At 39.0% G+C, this 12,263-nt stretch overlaps 2 protein-coding genes and 1 long non-coding RNA gene across 3 annotated transcripts in view; 1 reads left to right on the forward strand and 2 right to left on the reverse strand.

The window, feature by feature from the left end:
- The window catches only part of LOC149503039 (uncharacterized), a 238,790-nt gene that overhangs the window by 218,039 nt on the left and 8,488 nt on the right, over nt 1-12,263 (reverse strand). The gene's annotated exons all lie outside the window — the stretch shown is intronic.
- On the forward strand, nt 14-5,128 carry LOC114247482 (uncharacterized). The gene is made up of 2 exons (XM_028180469.2): nt 14-2,980; nt 3,631-5,128. The coding sequence occupies exons 1-2, from the start codon at nt 1,929-1,931 to the stop codon at nt 3,941-3,943; spliced, it is 1,365 nt and encodes a 454-aa protein (XP_028036270.2). The 5' UTR covers nt 14-1,928; the 3' UTR covers nt 3,944-5,128.
- On the reverse strand, nt 7,638-12,105 carry LOC114247452 (17-beta-hydroxysteroid dehydrogenase 13). The gene is made up of 6 exons (XM_028180429.2): nt 11,812-12,105; nt 11,101-11,238; nt 10,311-10,502; nt 9,107-9,236; nt 8,859-9,035; nt 7,638-7,841 (listed from the first exon to the last, which is right to left on the reverse strand). Exons 1-6 carry the CDS (start codon nt 12,043-12,045, stop codon nt 7,696-7,698), a joined length of 1,017 nt encoding a protein of 338 aa, XP_028036230.2. The 5' UTR covers nt 12,046-12,105; the 3' UTR covers nt 7,638-7,695.

Genomic DNA, 12,263 nt, shown 5'->3' on the forward strand with positions numbered 1-12,263 from the left:
ATAATACTTATCAAAAATGTCAAATTATTTATTATTATTAGACCACATTTTATCGATGAAAATATAAGCCTCTTCCAATTTTCGTCATTGTGTCCGATTTTTGACTTACTTTACAAAAATCAAAGAAAAGAAAGCTCGAAAACGTACCGTATGGGAAATGTTTTTTTTTTCTACCTAAGTTGATGGTCTAGAGAGAGCATGTCAGCGTCGCCGGGCTAGTAGGTGAGCTCACGGGGCTCAAACCTGCCAATGTTGCTAACACAAACCCTAGCAAGAGTCGTGCTTCGTAGAATCTACCACCAGATCGGAAACACGACCCACTGAGAAGATCCGGCGAGAAATTCAGTGGGCAATGGAAATGGTGATGAACGATTGATGGTATCTACGAGCTTCATTTAATGTTACTTTGGTTTCTTTCTCTTTGATTTTTATTAAGTAAACATTCCACTTTAATTCAGTAATCCTAAAGTAAGATTTTTCCATGTAATAATACCGGAACACACAGATTCGGAAAACAAAAAAACTTTCACAAAATCTTGATCATGATTTGGAACAAAACCGGAATACAGTAGGTAGTCACTGATACAAACCAATGATCACATTGTTGATATGTATTAGTAATTTATAGGATAAACTTAAATAAGGTTAAAATAAATGCATTGAATTGAAAATTTTAAACAAAAAAATAAAAAGCTCGTAGGGCACTCAGGGACTGCCACGGTAAAGCTATTACATAGCATTTCTCATCAGCTTATGCAATTATAATTAGACAATATTATTTTAATATTAAAACAATAGTAAAATAAGACCACGCTATATTTATAAACATTAACAACAGTAAAACATTAACTGTCCCCTTCACGCTCATAAGCTAGACCGTGCGAGAGAGAGATGGGCAGAGTTATCATGATGCGCATGCAGTGCGACGTCACGCCGCACGCTTATTCACAAACACTACACAAGCACAACGTGTGAATGTGTTGAACGCGAGCTACGTGGTTGGCGGAGAGGTGGGTATTAGTTTTTATTTTCCTTACGGAATTTCTTGATTAGGTAGCCGCGCTCAAAGCCCGCGATAAACGCTATACTATAGCTTAAAACTTGCATCAGTACAATCAACTTACGATAGGTGATGCGCAAATAGTTTGCGCGCTTCACATGATTTAAGAAATTTCTATAGTAACAAATCAATTATTTAAACTAGTTTAAGAATGCATTAATAATTAATAATTTTAGGAATCTGTAAATTTATAGAAAACATCATACAGAGCAATAAAAATAAAATGAAAAAAACGGGTGGGTCTGTTACGTGTTTGTTGCATGTCTGTAACAAATTCATCCGTTTATCCAAAAGAAGAGCAGATAATTATTACAAGGGAATATTGAAATAGGTAGCATATTAGTTGCCTACATATTTTTTATTTTATTATTTTCATTTGGGTCCATCAAATAGCGTATATTGAAAAGTAAAATTAATAAAATCTATTGTTTTAAAAATGCACAGATTTAATCAAATAATCCAAAAAATTCAACTTACTAAATTGAAAACTCAATGGAAGCCTACGTCCGCTATCAGGAAATTAGAATGGCAACTATTAGACTGTGCAGGGCAGCCAGAATCCATGGACAGGTGTGTTAACATCCTTCGCAATCAGTCATTTAAAGAAACTTCAGATCAACAAACAAAGTACCAATAAGCTAACATAGCCGTCAGTTATAGTCGGCAGTATTAATCAAGAAACTGCACTCTTAATACATCTATGTGTCACTGTTACTTTGGTCATAGATTATACACTAATAAATAATATGCACATCGTACAACACTATTAACTTTTATCTCTTAACAGAAATGTCAGATCTAAAAAAAGTACCGTATATACCTAACAGTCAATGTTTTCATATATCGAAAATCTAAATAAATCTAAACAATGTGTGAAAACATAGATAAATGCTGTCGGATTTGTTTAGATATGAATTCAAATCATGTTTGCATCCTCAACGATCCAACAATCGTTTTACATTTGAAATCCTGCCTCACAATTACGATTTCACCCGGTGACCATCTTCCAAAAGATATTTGCGTTTCTTGTGTGGACCAGCTAAGCCAATTTTACAATTTTCAACTGAATGCACGGTGCTCACAAGACTGGTTAGAGTCTTGCTTACAAGGAAAATGTAAAAAGACTACTGAAACTAAACTAACTGTACAGCCACTACCAGACTCCGAGTACAACTCGGATTCGTTGTTGGAGTTTTTGAATAACACCGAAAACATTGAAGAATACCTGAATAACCTTGGAAAAGAGGATATACCATCGATAGTTAATATGCTTGATCGAAATGAGCATACAAATGACTCTGTTAAAAACATAAACAAAACTATTAAACAATGCAGCCCCAAGAAAAAAGAGAAAACGAAAAACTTGCAAATGGAGATAGATGTCTTAGATTCGGATGTCGAAATAGTTAAAGAAATAATATTGAAGGAATCGGATACAAAATTAAAAACAAATAAAAAAGATAACAATCCACTAGTATGTTTCGCATGTAAACTAAAATTTGACACTATCCAAAAACTATCACAACATATCAGCACATGTGATAGATCACAACGTAACTGTGTCCAATGCAATATACTATTTGATTCAAAGACGAAGCTGCAACAACATTTACTTACCCACAATCAACCATTTCCAGTGACTTGTGAGTGTGGTGACACATTCAACAACAAGGAGATGCTAATGAGGCATAGACAGACCTGCTATGCAGACCAGCTTCAGTCCATGGGTTGGGGATACAAGTGCAAGGAATGCGGTGATGTTTTCAAAGATCGATTCCAACTTTACAGGCATGCAAAAGAGCATGTATTGAAGTCAGATCAGAGGGTTTGTGATATATGTGGTCATACATTCATTGGATCGGATGCTTTATTGAAACACAGGAATGAGGACCATAAAAAACCTGCAAATGTGGCTTACAAGTAATCAACTTTTTTTATTTTATAGTTCCTTCACTTTTAATAAATTTGGAAAAGATTAATCTAGAACATTTGTTATATTTGATGTAGAGCATATTTAAGATAGGTTTCCTTGTCCAGGGCAAATAAACCCTCTTTTGTATTGCCACAGAGGTTTCTAAAGATCTACATATAGCCAATTTGGGTGTCATTTACTGGATGTACTGGATGTTTTTATTTTTATTGTCCTTGTACACAGAGAGCATACGGCCCACCTGATGGTGAGTGGCTACCGTCGCCCATGGACTTCAGCAATGCCAGGGGCAGAGCCAAGCCGCTGCCTACCTCGAATAGCTGTCTAACACTTCAGACCAGAATGCAAGATTGCTTTGTGGGAGAAGTAGGTAGGACAGTAACACTGACCTATGCACTCTCACAAGTCCTATTATATATACTTAAGTAGCGGAAATCAAGGGGAGGAGTAGCATAATTTGTAGGGAAATAAGGAGAGCTCTTAATCCTGAGCCTTTAAATTAAAAAAATCAAAACATTAAAAAGAAAACTATCTATAATTACTTTGAAATTACTTGTAAAGCCTGAACTGTGTTCATGAGTACTCAAAACTCGCAAGGTCATCAGCATTAGCGAATAAAGGATAAACACTAAATTTCCAGATGCAAAGTATGCAACGAAACTTCAACGGATCGCAAGGAAATGTATCAGCACGTGAAAAAGCACACAGAGAGATCTGAACCCATCCGGCATCTTTGCGATTCCTGTGGTCGAAGTTTCGCCACCAGGGCTTCGTTATCCAGACACTGTTTACAACACGACAACCACAAGATTAAGTGCAGGATTTGTGACGCAAGGTTTACGAGCGACAAGGATTTGGACATACATATTTTGGAGCACATAGAGCTAGTGATGTGCGACCAGTGCGGTCAGAATGTGATCAATTATAAATTGAAAGATCATAAGTGTTCCTGATTACTGCTAGGTATTCTTTGTTACCTCAAACCTTATTTTCACTATCACTGCATTTACGAGAGGTACTAGCTTAGTCACGCGGTGTCGCTTGAGTTAATGTAGAAACTAAGAATTCTTCAGGAATAGTAGTCTTTCTTTTGTTTTATTTATTGCGCAGACGGGTGGATGAGATCACGGCCCATCAGTTGTTAAGTGGTTACCGGAGCCCACAGATAACAATAACGTAAAGTCGTCGTGGCCTAAAGGATAAGACGTCCGGTGCATTCGTATGTAGCAATGCAACGGTGTTCGAATCCCGCAGGCGGGTACCAATGTTTCTAATGAAATACGTACTTAACTTAAATGTTCATGATTGGCTTCCACAATAAAGGAATAACATCGTGTACCTAATAAAAATCAAACCCGCAAAATTATAATTTGCGTAATTACTGGTGGTAGGACCTCTTGGGAGTCCGCGCGGGTAGGTACCACCGCACTGCCTACTTCTGCGTGAAGCAGTAATGCGTTTCGGTTTGAAGGGTGGGGCAGCCGTTGTTGGCACTATACTAGAGGCCTTGGAACTTATATCTTAAGGTGAGTGGCGGCATTTACGTTGTAGATGTCTATGAGCTCCAGTAACCACTTAACACCAGGTGGGCTGTGAGCTCGTCAACCCATTTATGCAATAAGACAAAAGAAGTACGGGTGGCCCGGAACTCTTTCCAATTTCATATGGGCGAGTACGGGAGCCAGGAGTGGTGGGATTTGCTAACAGCTCAAGGGCGGCTGCTTCGTGAATGCATCTACTACCGGATCGGAATCGCGACCCGCTGAGGAGATCCCGTGAGAAACTCAACGGACTGATAAACGGGTTAAGTTTCACGTCTCAACACAACTCTGACGAGTTCGACGAGTACGGTTATCAAACACCCTATGCCTGCTCATAGTGTTAAAATCTAAAGGCGTCCAACAATTGTCTTAGTGAATCGGGTGGATCCGTAATGACGTGTGAGTCAGCAACTGTATGTACTTTATTTCAACGTAAACAAACAATAAACAATCACGCTCATGGGATACAGAATTCTCACACGACAAACATTGACAAACAAACTAACCTACAAATTTGTTGTAGACACCTATTGATTATTGAGGTAGGTCTACGATAATAAATTGTTAAAAAAAGTTTAAATTAAATGTTTGCATTAATTTCTTATTGTTTATTATATTTATATTTACCCTCCCTATTTATAAGTGTAGGTAATATGGAAAAAATGTTTCTAAGAAACGAGAAATCGGGTTTATAAGTCTCTTGAATGCGTGGGTTTATTTTGTTATTATGTTTGTCAGCGGCAGGGTGCTTATCGTCTTTACCTGTTAACACGACGGTGGGACTCCGCACCACGGCCGCCATTGATAACACAAACTCATAACTTCTATTCTGTAAAGGTTTCATTTTACTAAATGTTATGCCTTTTTGGGGATTACGACGAAGAGAAGATAATGCTCGGTAGACCGACGGTCCGAATGTTCGGAACTTGTATATGTTCAAGCTTATCTTGAAATTATCTTTTGCAAGATTCAGGCATCTGTCAAATATCTTGTATTGTATGATAGATACCGCTACATCTTCCGCGTAAGGGTTGTTCGTGAACACCCTATGAATTACTGGGTGAGCTACCTGTTGTACTTAAACACCGGAACATTACCACGTATAATGGCTTTAGATTCGAGGCCTAGATTCGTATTTTCTCCTTCTCCATCGCTCCCTCATTGCTTAGGATCGTGACTGCGTTTCCGCTTGTCGACTGCCAGTCTGCATCGGTTCCGGTCAGTTGCCTAGTGTAGTGCAGCGCTAAGTGGTCTGCTGGTTTGCTCGGAGATATGGTCGGAACAACGTTTGGGGCTCCGGCCTCTAGGACGCTTTCCTTCTACTTTTCCAGTGACCATCAGACGTTCCAAGTTGTCTACAAGATATGGTGCAATTTGTGTTAGCCACCTATAAGGGCGTTCGATTTTGTTGTTGCCGTTAGGCAGACGAATATATGGCCCTGTTGGTAAGTATTTATCTTCGTCAAAGAGATAAACAATGCCATGGCCACACTCAAGCCCCTGTCTACTGATGAAGACTTAAACCTCGTTTGAAGAGACACTTGTCAAAGCGCCCGGGAAACACCGTGGAGGGGAGCTCATTACAAAGCCTGGTGGTACGTTTTTTAATTTTTTTTTATTGCTTAGTTGGGTGGACGAGCTCACAGCCCACCTGTTGTTAAGTGGTTACTGGAGCCCATAGACATCTATAACGTAAATGCGCCACCCATCTTGATACATAAGTTCTAAGGTCCCAAGTATAATTACAACGGCTGCCCCATCCTTCAAACCGAAACGCATTACTGATTCACGGAAGAAATAGGCAGGGTGGTGGTACCTACCCGTGCGGACTCACAAGAGGTCCTACCACCAGTAATTGGTTTGATTTTTATTGCACCTTCACCGTGGAAGTCAATCGTGAACATTTGTTGAGTACGTATTTCATTAGAAAAATTGGTACCCGCCAGCGGGATTCGAACACCTGTGCATCGCTCGATACGAATGCACCGGACGTCTTATCCTTTAGGCCACGACGACTTTTTCTGTAAACGAACGTAGGTATATTCCACATAGTATAGAGAAATTCTGTCCTAATGTATGCAATGGTAAAAGAGAAGGAATCTCGAAAAATTCCTCAGAGTACCTACTAATTGGCTATAGACAGTCATAATCTAAAATCATGGTCTGTTAATTAAATAAAGCGTTTATTGAATAAATTCATTATCTAAATTATACGTACTTTACAAATTGATTGACTGACAATCTACATAGTTAAAGCTAAAAACACATTAAAAACATTAATGACGTAGGTAACAAAATCATTTCAAACAATTGAGAAATAGAGTATGAGACGCTTTGTAAGAGATTTAACGTTATTGTTATCTAGCTATGGGTAAGTATATGGCCGAAAATCTATTAGCTACAATTACATTGCTAATGCCAATGCCATTCATTGTTTACAGGACTGAGCATTTGTAATCCACTTCAAATGACGTAGGTGATGAAAAACGACGGAACCACAATACCACAGTCACGAGTGCGCTGGCTGAGACACGTGTTCAAGCGTGGGATGAAAAATAACCTGTGTTTTTCGGTTTAGTAGTGCTTGCATGAAAACGTATCAAACATTAGTTACTTTCGTGTTAATAATATCATTTGCTATATAGCTTTCAACATTTAACAGAATAAAAGTAAATTCCAAAGAATTCTGAATGACAAAACCATGCATGTTGCAACGACATCCGATTTAATGAATCATTAATAAAAAAGAAATTCTAAATGTTGCTCTAAATAACTAAGGAATTGGAGCTTGGATCTACACGAACAAACAAATACACAGAATATTATTCATAATTCTCTGGGTTGTGTTCCTTTAATATTTTTTAGTCATCACTTTTCTGTTTTTATTAATTTTCTACAAAGTTTAGATACCTACACCGAATTCTAGTGCCTTGTTATTAAATATGGCATTTTTGCATAACTAATCTCAAGCACACCGAATCAGTAGGTTGTGGACTGTTCAATTGCTTGAACAGGTCTGCACGTCTGGACAGTTCCAATGTATATCGTGCAAAAAATATTGCAAGATTCACTTAGTTAGCTTGACCGGTCGCCTTGCCGACTCAAGCCGCTGTTACCCGTTACCTTCAGTAACATCAAAGTAAACCTGATCTTTATTGTCAGACTTAGCAAAAACAAAACCACCCTCTATGTCCAAAATTGAAAAAATCCGCGAAAACTATCCTTAATCTGTACGGCATGAGGTTGTGTATGTCTATCATGGTTTTCATTAAGGGTGGTACGCTGATGCACTTCTGATTCTTTCGAATACCTGCAAGAAAACATAAAAAAAAACATTTATTAGTTTGCTTGACACGATAAAAGGATATTAGGGTTTTTGTATGGTAATACATATAAGTCACAGGCCGAATGTGTGTACCGAATGTCCGTCACGGCTTACTTTTGTTGTTTTCAATTAAGTTCCTGGTTCAAGATAAATTAAGTAAAACCAAATTAGCTCTTGGGTAGCCTAAACGTTGAGAGATTTTTCGTTCGGTCGTTGCAGTTCATCCCAGCTGCACAGGAATACAGCGGTTTTTTACCCATTCTGTGACCTCAAAGGTCATGCTACATTCACAGAAGGAGTAGGTGAGCTCACGGGTTATAAACAGGTGACGTTGCTCACACTAGCCCTAGTAAGAGTAATGCTTCGCAGAATCTACCGCTGGATCGGAAACGCGACCCACTGAGAAAATCAGTGGGCTTTGTCTTTGGGTTCATTTAGGCACTTGCTGAATCCCTCGTCGCAAACGACCGGTTCGATGGCAACGGTGATCGGTGCTTAAGGTACCTAAAAGCACCGATAGTGGATCGGGAGGATCCGAAATGACGTGCTTAGGGCGACGTCGACTGTTTACCATTTGGTCCGCAGGATCGGGTATGCCACAGCGGTGCTACAAACAAGACGTTCGGATAGTATACCGCGGCAAGCTGTGCCCTTGCTGACCTCCATGAGCGATGGCCATCACTTACCACCACATGGGCCGTATGATCGTTTGTCTATTGAGGCAGTCAAAAAAACCCAACGCAGAATTACCCGCGGCTTCGCCTGCGTTGTCAAGGAAAGGTGTCAGTGTAGTAAATAGCTACCTGTGGGAATGGTATTTTTTTTCGAAATAAACGGTACCTACGGCCTGTCACTCCTGACCTAAAGCTATCACTTTAAAAAAAAGTCAATTTGTTGTTTCATTTCCATGTGAAATAAAGATAAAACAAATTCACAAGCAAACACACTTTCCTATTTATAGTACCTATTAGTCTGGATAGTTCCACGATAACATTCTCTAACCTTCAATAATAACACTCGCAGCTTCTTTCGCAGTTATCTCTGAATACCAAGAGACGAATCGATGCGAAGGTGGTGGATACAGTCCAGTGGACACCGTAGCTAAATACACCGATGTGGTTTTTATGTTCTTAGTCCAAGTGTCCAGGCGAAGTTCTTCGGTGATGGAATCCATTAGACCTTGAACCAGTAAACGGTTCCTTAAATGCAATCTCAGTTCGATATATCTTATTCGACTATTTTATGCCTACCTCTTAAACCGAATTTCGCAGCACAATACGGTATCATATCAGCGCACGGCATTAAGCCAGCGCTCGAGTTAATGGCTATGATATGTCCGTATCGTCTGTCGACCATACTCGGCAGGAAAGCTTGAATAACCTAAAACAATATTATAGCAAATGTATAAATGGGAAAAAAAATGGAAGAGAAGTTTCTTGCCAAATCTTGTAAAGTGTACTGTTTAATAGTCTAAGGATTCGGCAAGGTTTTATTTAGTACTAGCGACACACCCTCGCTTCGCTTCGGAAACATTAAATTTTATTATTGATTGATAGGCGAAACCCGCCATGTTGCGCGCAGTACGACAATAACTGAGGGTGACGCCGCGGGGCGAAGCTAGTCTAAAAAAGTACCTAAGTTACTCCTTATATCATCAGCTACCTATCAGTGAAAGTCTCGTCAAAATCGGTCCAGCCGCTTCAGAGATTAGCCGGAACAAACAGACAGACAGACAGACACAAAAATGTACGTACATGCATGTAGTAAAAAGCGGTTATTTCAATATTACAAACAGACATTCCAATTTTATTTATATGTATGTATAAATTTGCTTATTAAGAAAAATATCGTTTCCGAATTTTCGAAGAAATCATAAATTATAATCGCTAATCATACTAAACTATAATTTAGTATGACCGATTATAAGACCCGAGGAGCTTACATAGCTTTTGCCAACCCTTGCTCTAACACTAGGAGCACGGACCCCGGTAACCGTACTCATCGAACTCGGCAAAGAGTTCGCCGTGCGACCTAACCTAAACATCAGCCCGCTTAGTTTCTCGCCGGATCTTTTCAGCGGGTCGCGATTCCGAGCCGGTAGTAGATTCATTCGCGAAGCAGCTACTCTTGAGTTGTTAGGTTTCCTTTGGAGGCGCTCGGATATCCCATCCCTCCTGGCTGAGCCTTTGCTCGCCCACCTGCCCTGGTAAAACTGGAAAGGCCACCAGTAATCTCTCAAACATAAAAAAAGCTTCTGCCTGAAATCCTGTCTATTTAACAGTCACAAAACAATTATTCGTTCCGGTTTGTAGTGCAGGAATTATTGAAGTTTGTCAAACATTGATACTTTTATATCCATTGCATGATGGATCATTAACATGCTAGCTAGTAATAAAAGTATATAGATAGTAATAACACACAATAGATGAATAAGTAGGTAATAGCCAATCTAACCCAGAAATGAGCCAGCAAATTGACTTCGATGACCTTCATCACGCCTTCAGATCTTAAGTGTGTGATCGGAGCACAAGTTAGGAGCCCTGCATTACTTATCACCATAGTGACGTCGCTCAGTTGTCGCCTCATACGTGACGCCAGGGAAGCAACTTGATCTTGAGCCGTTACGTCTATTGTGAATCCGTAGCACTGTAATAAAAGAGATATTTCTACCAACGGAGTGCTTACATGTTCCCTCATAGCTACGTAATTGCTCGTCGCGAGTATCTTTCGCGGCAGGAAATTAAAGAGAAGTCAGAAGACCCTAAAGATAATAATAGATACTAGATAGTACTATGTATATACTACTAGATAGAATAAAATAGATAGTCCCGCCTGCCTATTTCTACCGCGTACCGGTTTGTTCAAGTGGCTACCTTCGGATGTCTATGGGTTACGGTAACCTGGTGAGCTGTTAGCTCATTGAACAGGTCTATGTAAAAAAACCTAATCATGAGCATCGCCGGTTATAAATATTTTGGCAAATTAGTAGGGCTTTATTTTATTAGTTTTTTTTAAGTATGGAAAAATATTTGTGCTAATCTATGGTACAAAGTAAATGATATGTTCAATAAAATTGGCAGTCCGTTACAAAGACTTTAACTTTGTAAGCTTGCTTGAGACTTTTGAATAAAAGTCTCTCTTCCATATCTTCGCGCTACAACAGCAACTTTTGAATACGTTACACCAATACGACACCTTTACTACCATCACCACCACAACTACTACTACTGTTACAACCACTAACTTCTCCATCTTTCTTTCTTATCTCATTCACGACGGCGTTGTTGCGTCTCTGGTCTTTATCCCAGCAGATAACAGTCGCTCCGAGCTCAGCTAATTGTATTGCGAGTTCTCGACCGATGCCGTGGCCGGCTCCTGTAATCTAAGTATAATAATATTTATGGTGGGCAGCGGCTTGGCTCTACCTTTGGCATTGCTGAAGTCCATGGGCGACAGTAATCACTCACCATGAGCCGTATGCTCGTCTACTTACAAGGGCAATAAAAAAGAAACTGTCTACATGATAAGTCCTTGTTCATTTTATTTTGATAAATAGTATTTTGATGCTAAATGAATAATGCATTTCCTTACGTAGTATGCTAGTTAACCACTGATCAATATGGATAAAACCTAAGAGTTTTAAATAATTCCTTTTACCATCTACCAAGTAAACTTTTACTAGTTATTTCTGTATGTTAAGAAACGTAAATTTCAGGTTATAATTTTAATTTTTTAAATTGACCTTTCAGCAGTCAATACTGCAGAAGAATTTGTAAATTATTTTAAGTAAATTTAGTACCTGCACACTATAATGCTTTGATGAGTTACTAAAATGAAAATAAATCACAGATGTATTCGTACTTCAAAAATCCTCCGTTACACTTATTGTTAAAATGAAATAAAAACTATAAAGCATTAATAATTATTGCAATAGCAATCAAATCAATCAACTAACGAGTACAGTCTCTCCGTGTAAGTTACTCAAAGCCGGCGGTACTAGCACTCTGAAAGCGGCCACAGTACAACTTGAAAACAGCTTAACCAATAAAACAAGAGTGTCCAGAGCCCACAAAGGTGCCGAAGCGAGCCCCCCACTACCCCACCACGGCAATATCCACACCTCCTGCCAAGCCCTGAACTTTTTGGCCAGATTAGCTACAAAACGCACCAATATATTTCTCCTATACATAAGTGTAAATTCCTATAAATTATCATAAGCTTGACATTCTATTGTCATTTTAAAGACACCGCTTGTAGTTTGTGTATTACTTTTGAATTAATGTTTAAATGACCTCTTTGCTAGTCTTCGAAGCCTGCCAGTGTAAAAATTGGCGGTATACAATAATTGGCAAAAAGGCAGCATCTACTATATTCATACTTTTTGAATCATGTAAATGACGAATTCTA

The sequence above is a fragment of the Bombyx mandarina genome, chromosome 05 (assembly GCF_030267445.1).
Source record: "Bombyx mandarina strain Sakado chromosome 05, ASM3026744v2".
Taxonomy (NCBI): domain Eukaryota; kingdom Metazoa; phylum Arthropoda; class Insecta; order Lepidoptera; family Bombycidae; genus Bombyx; species Bombyx mandarina.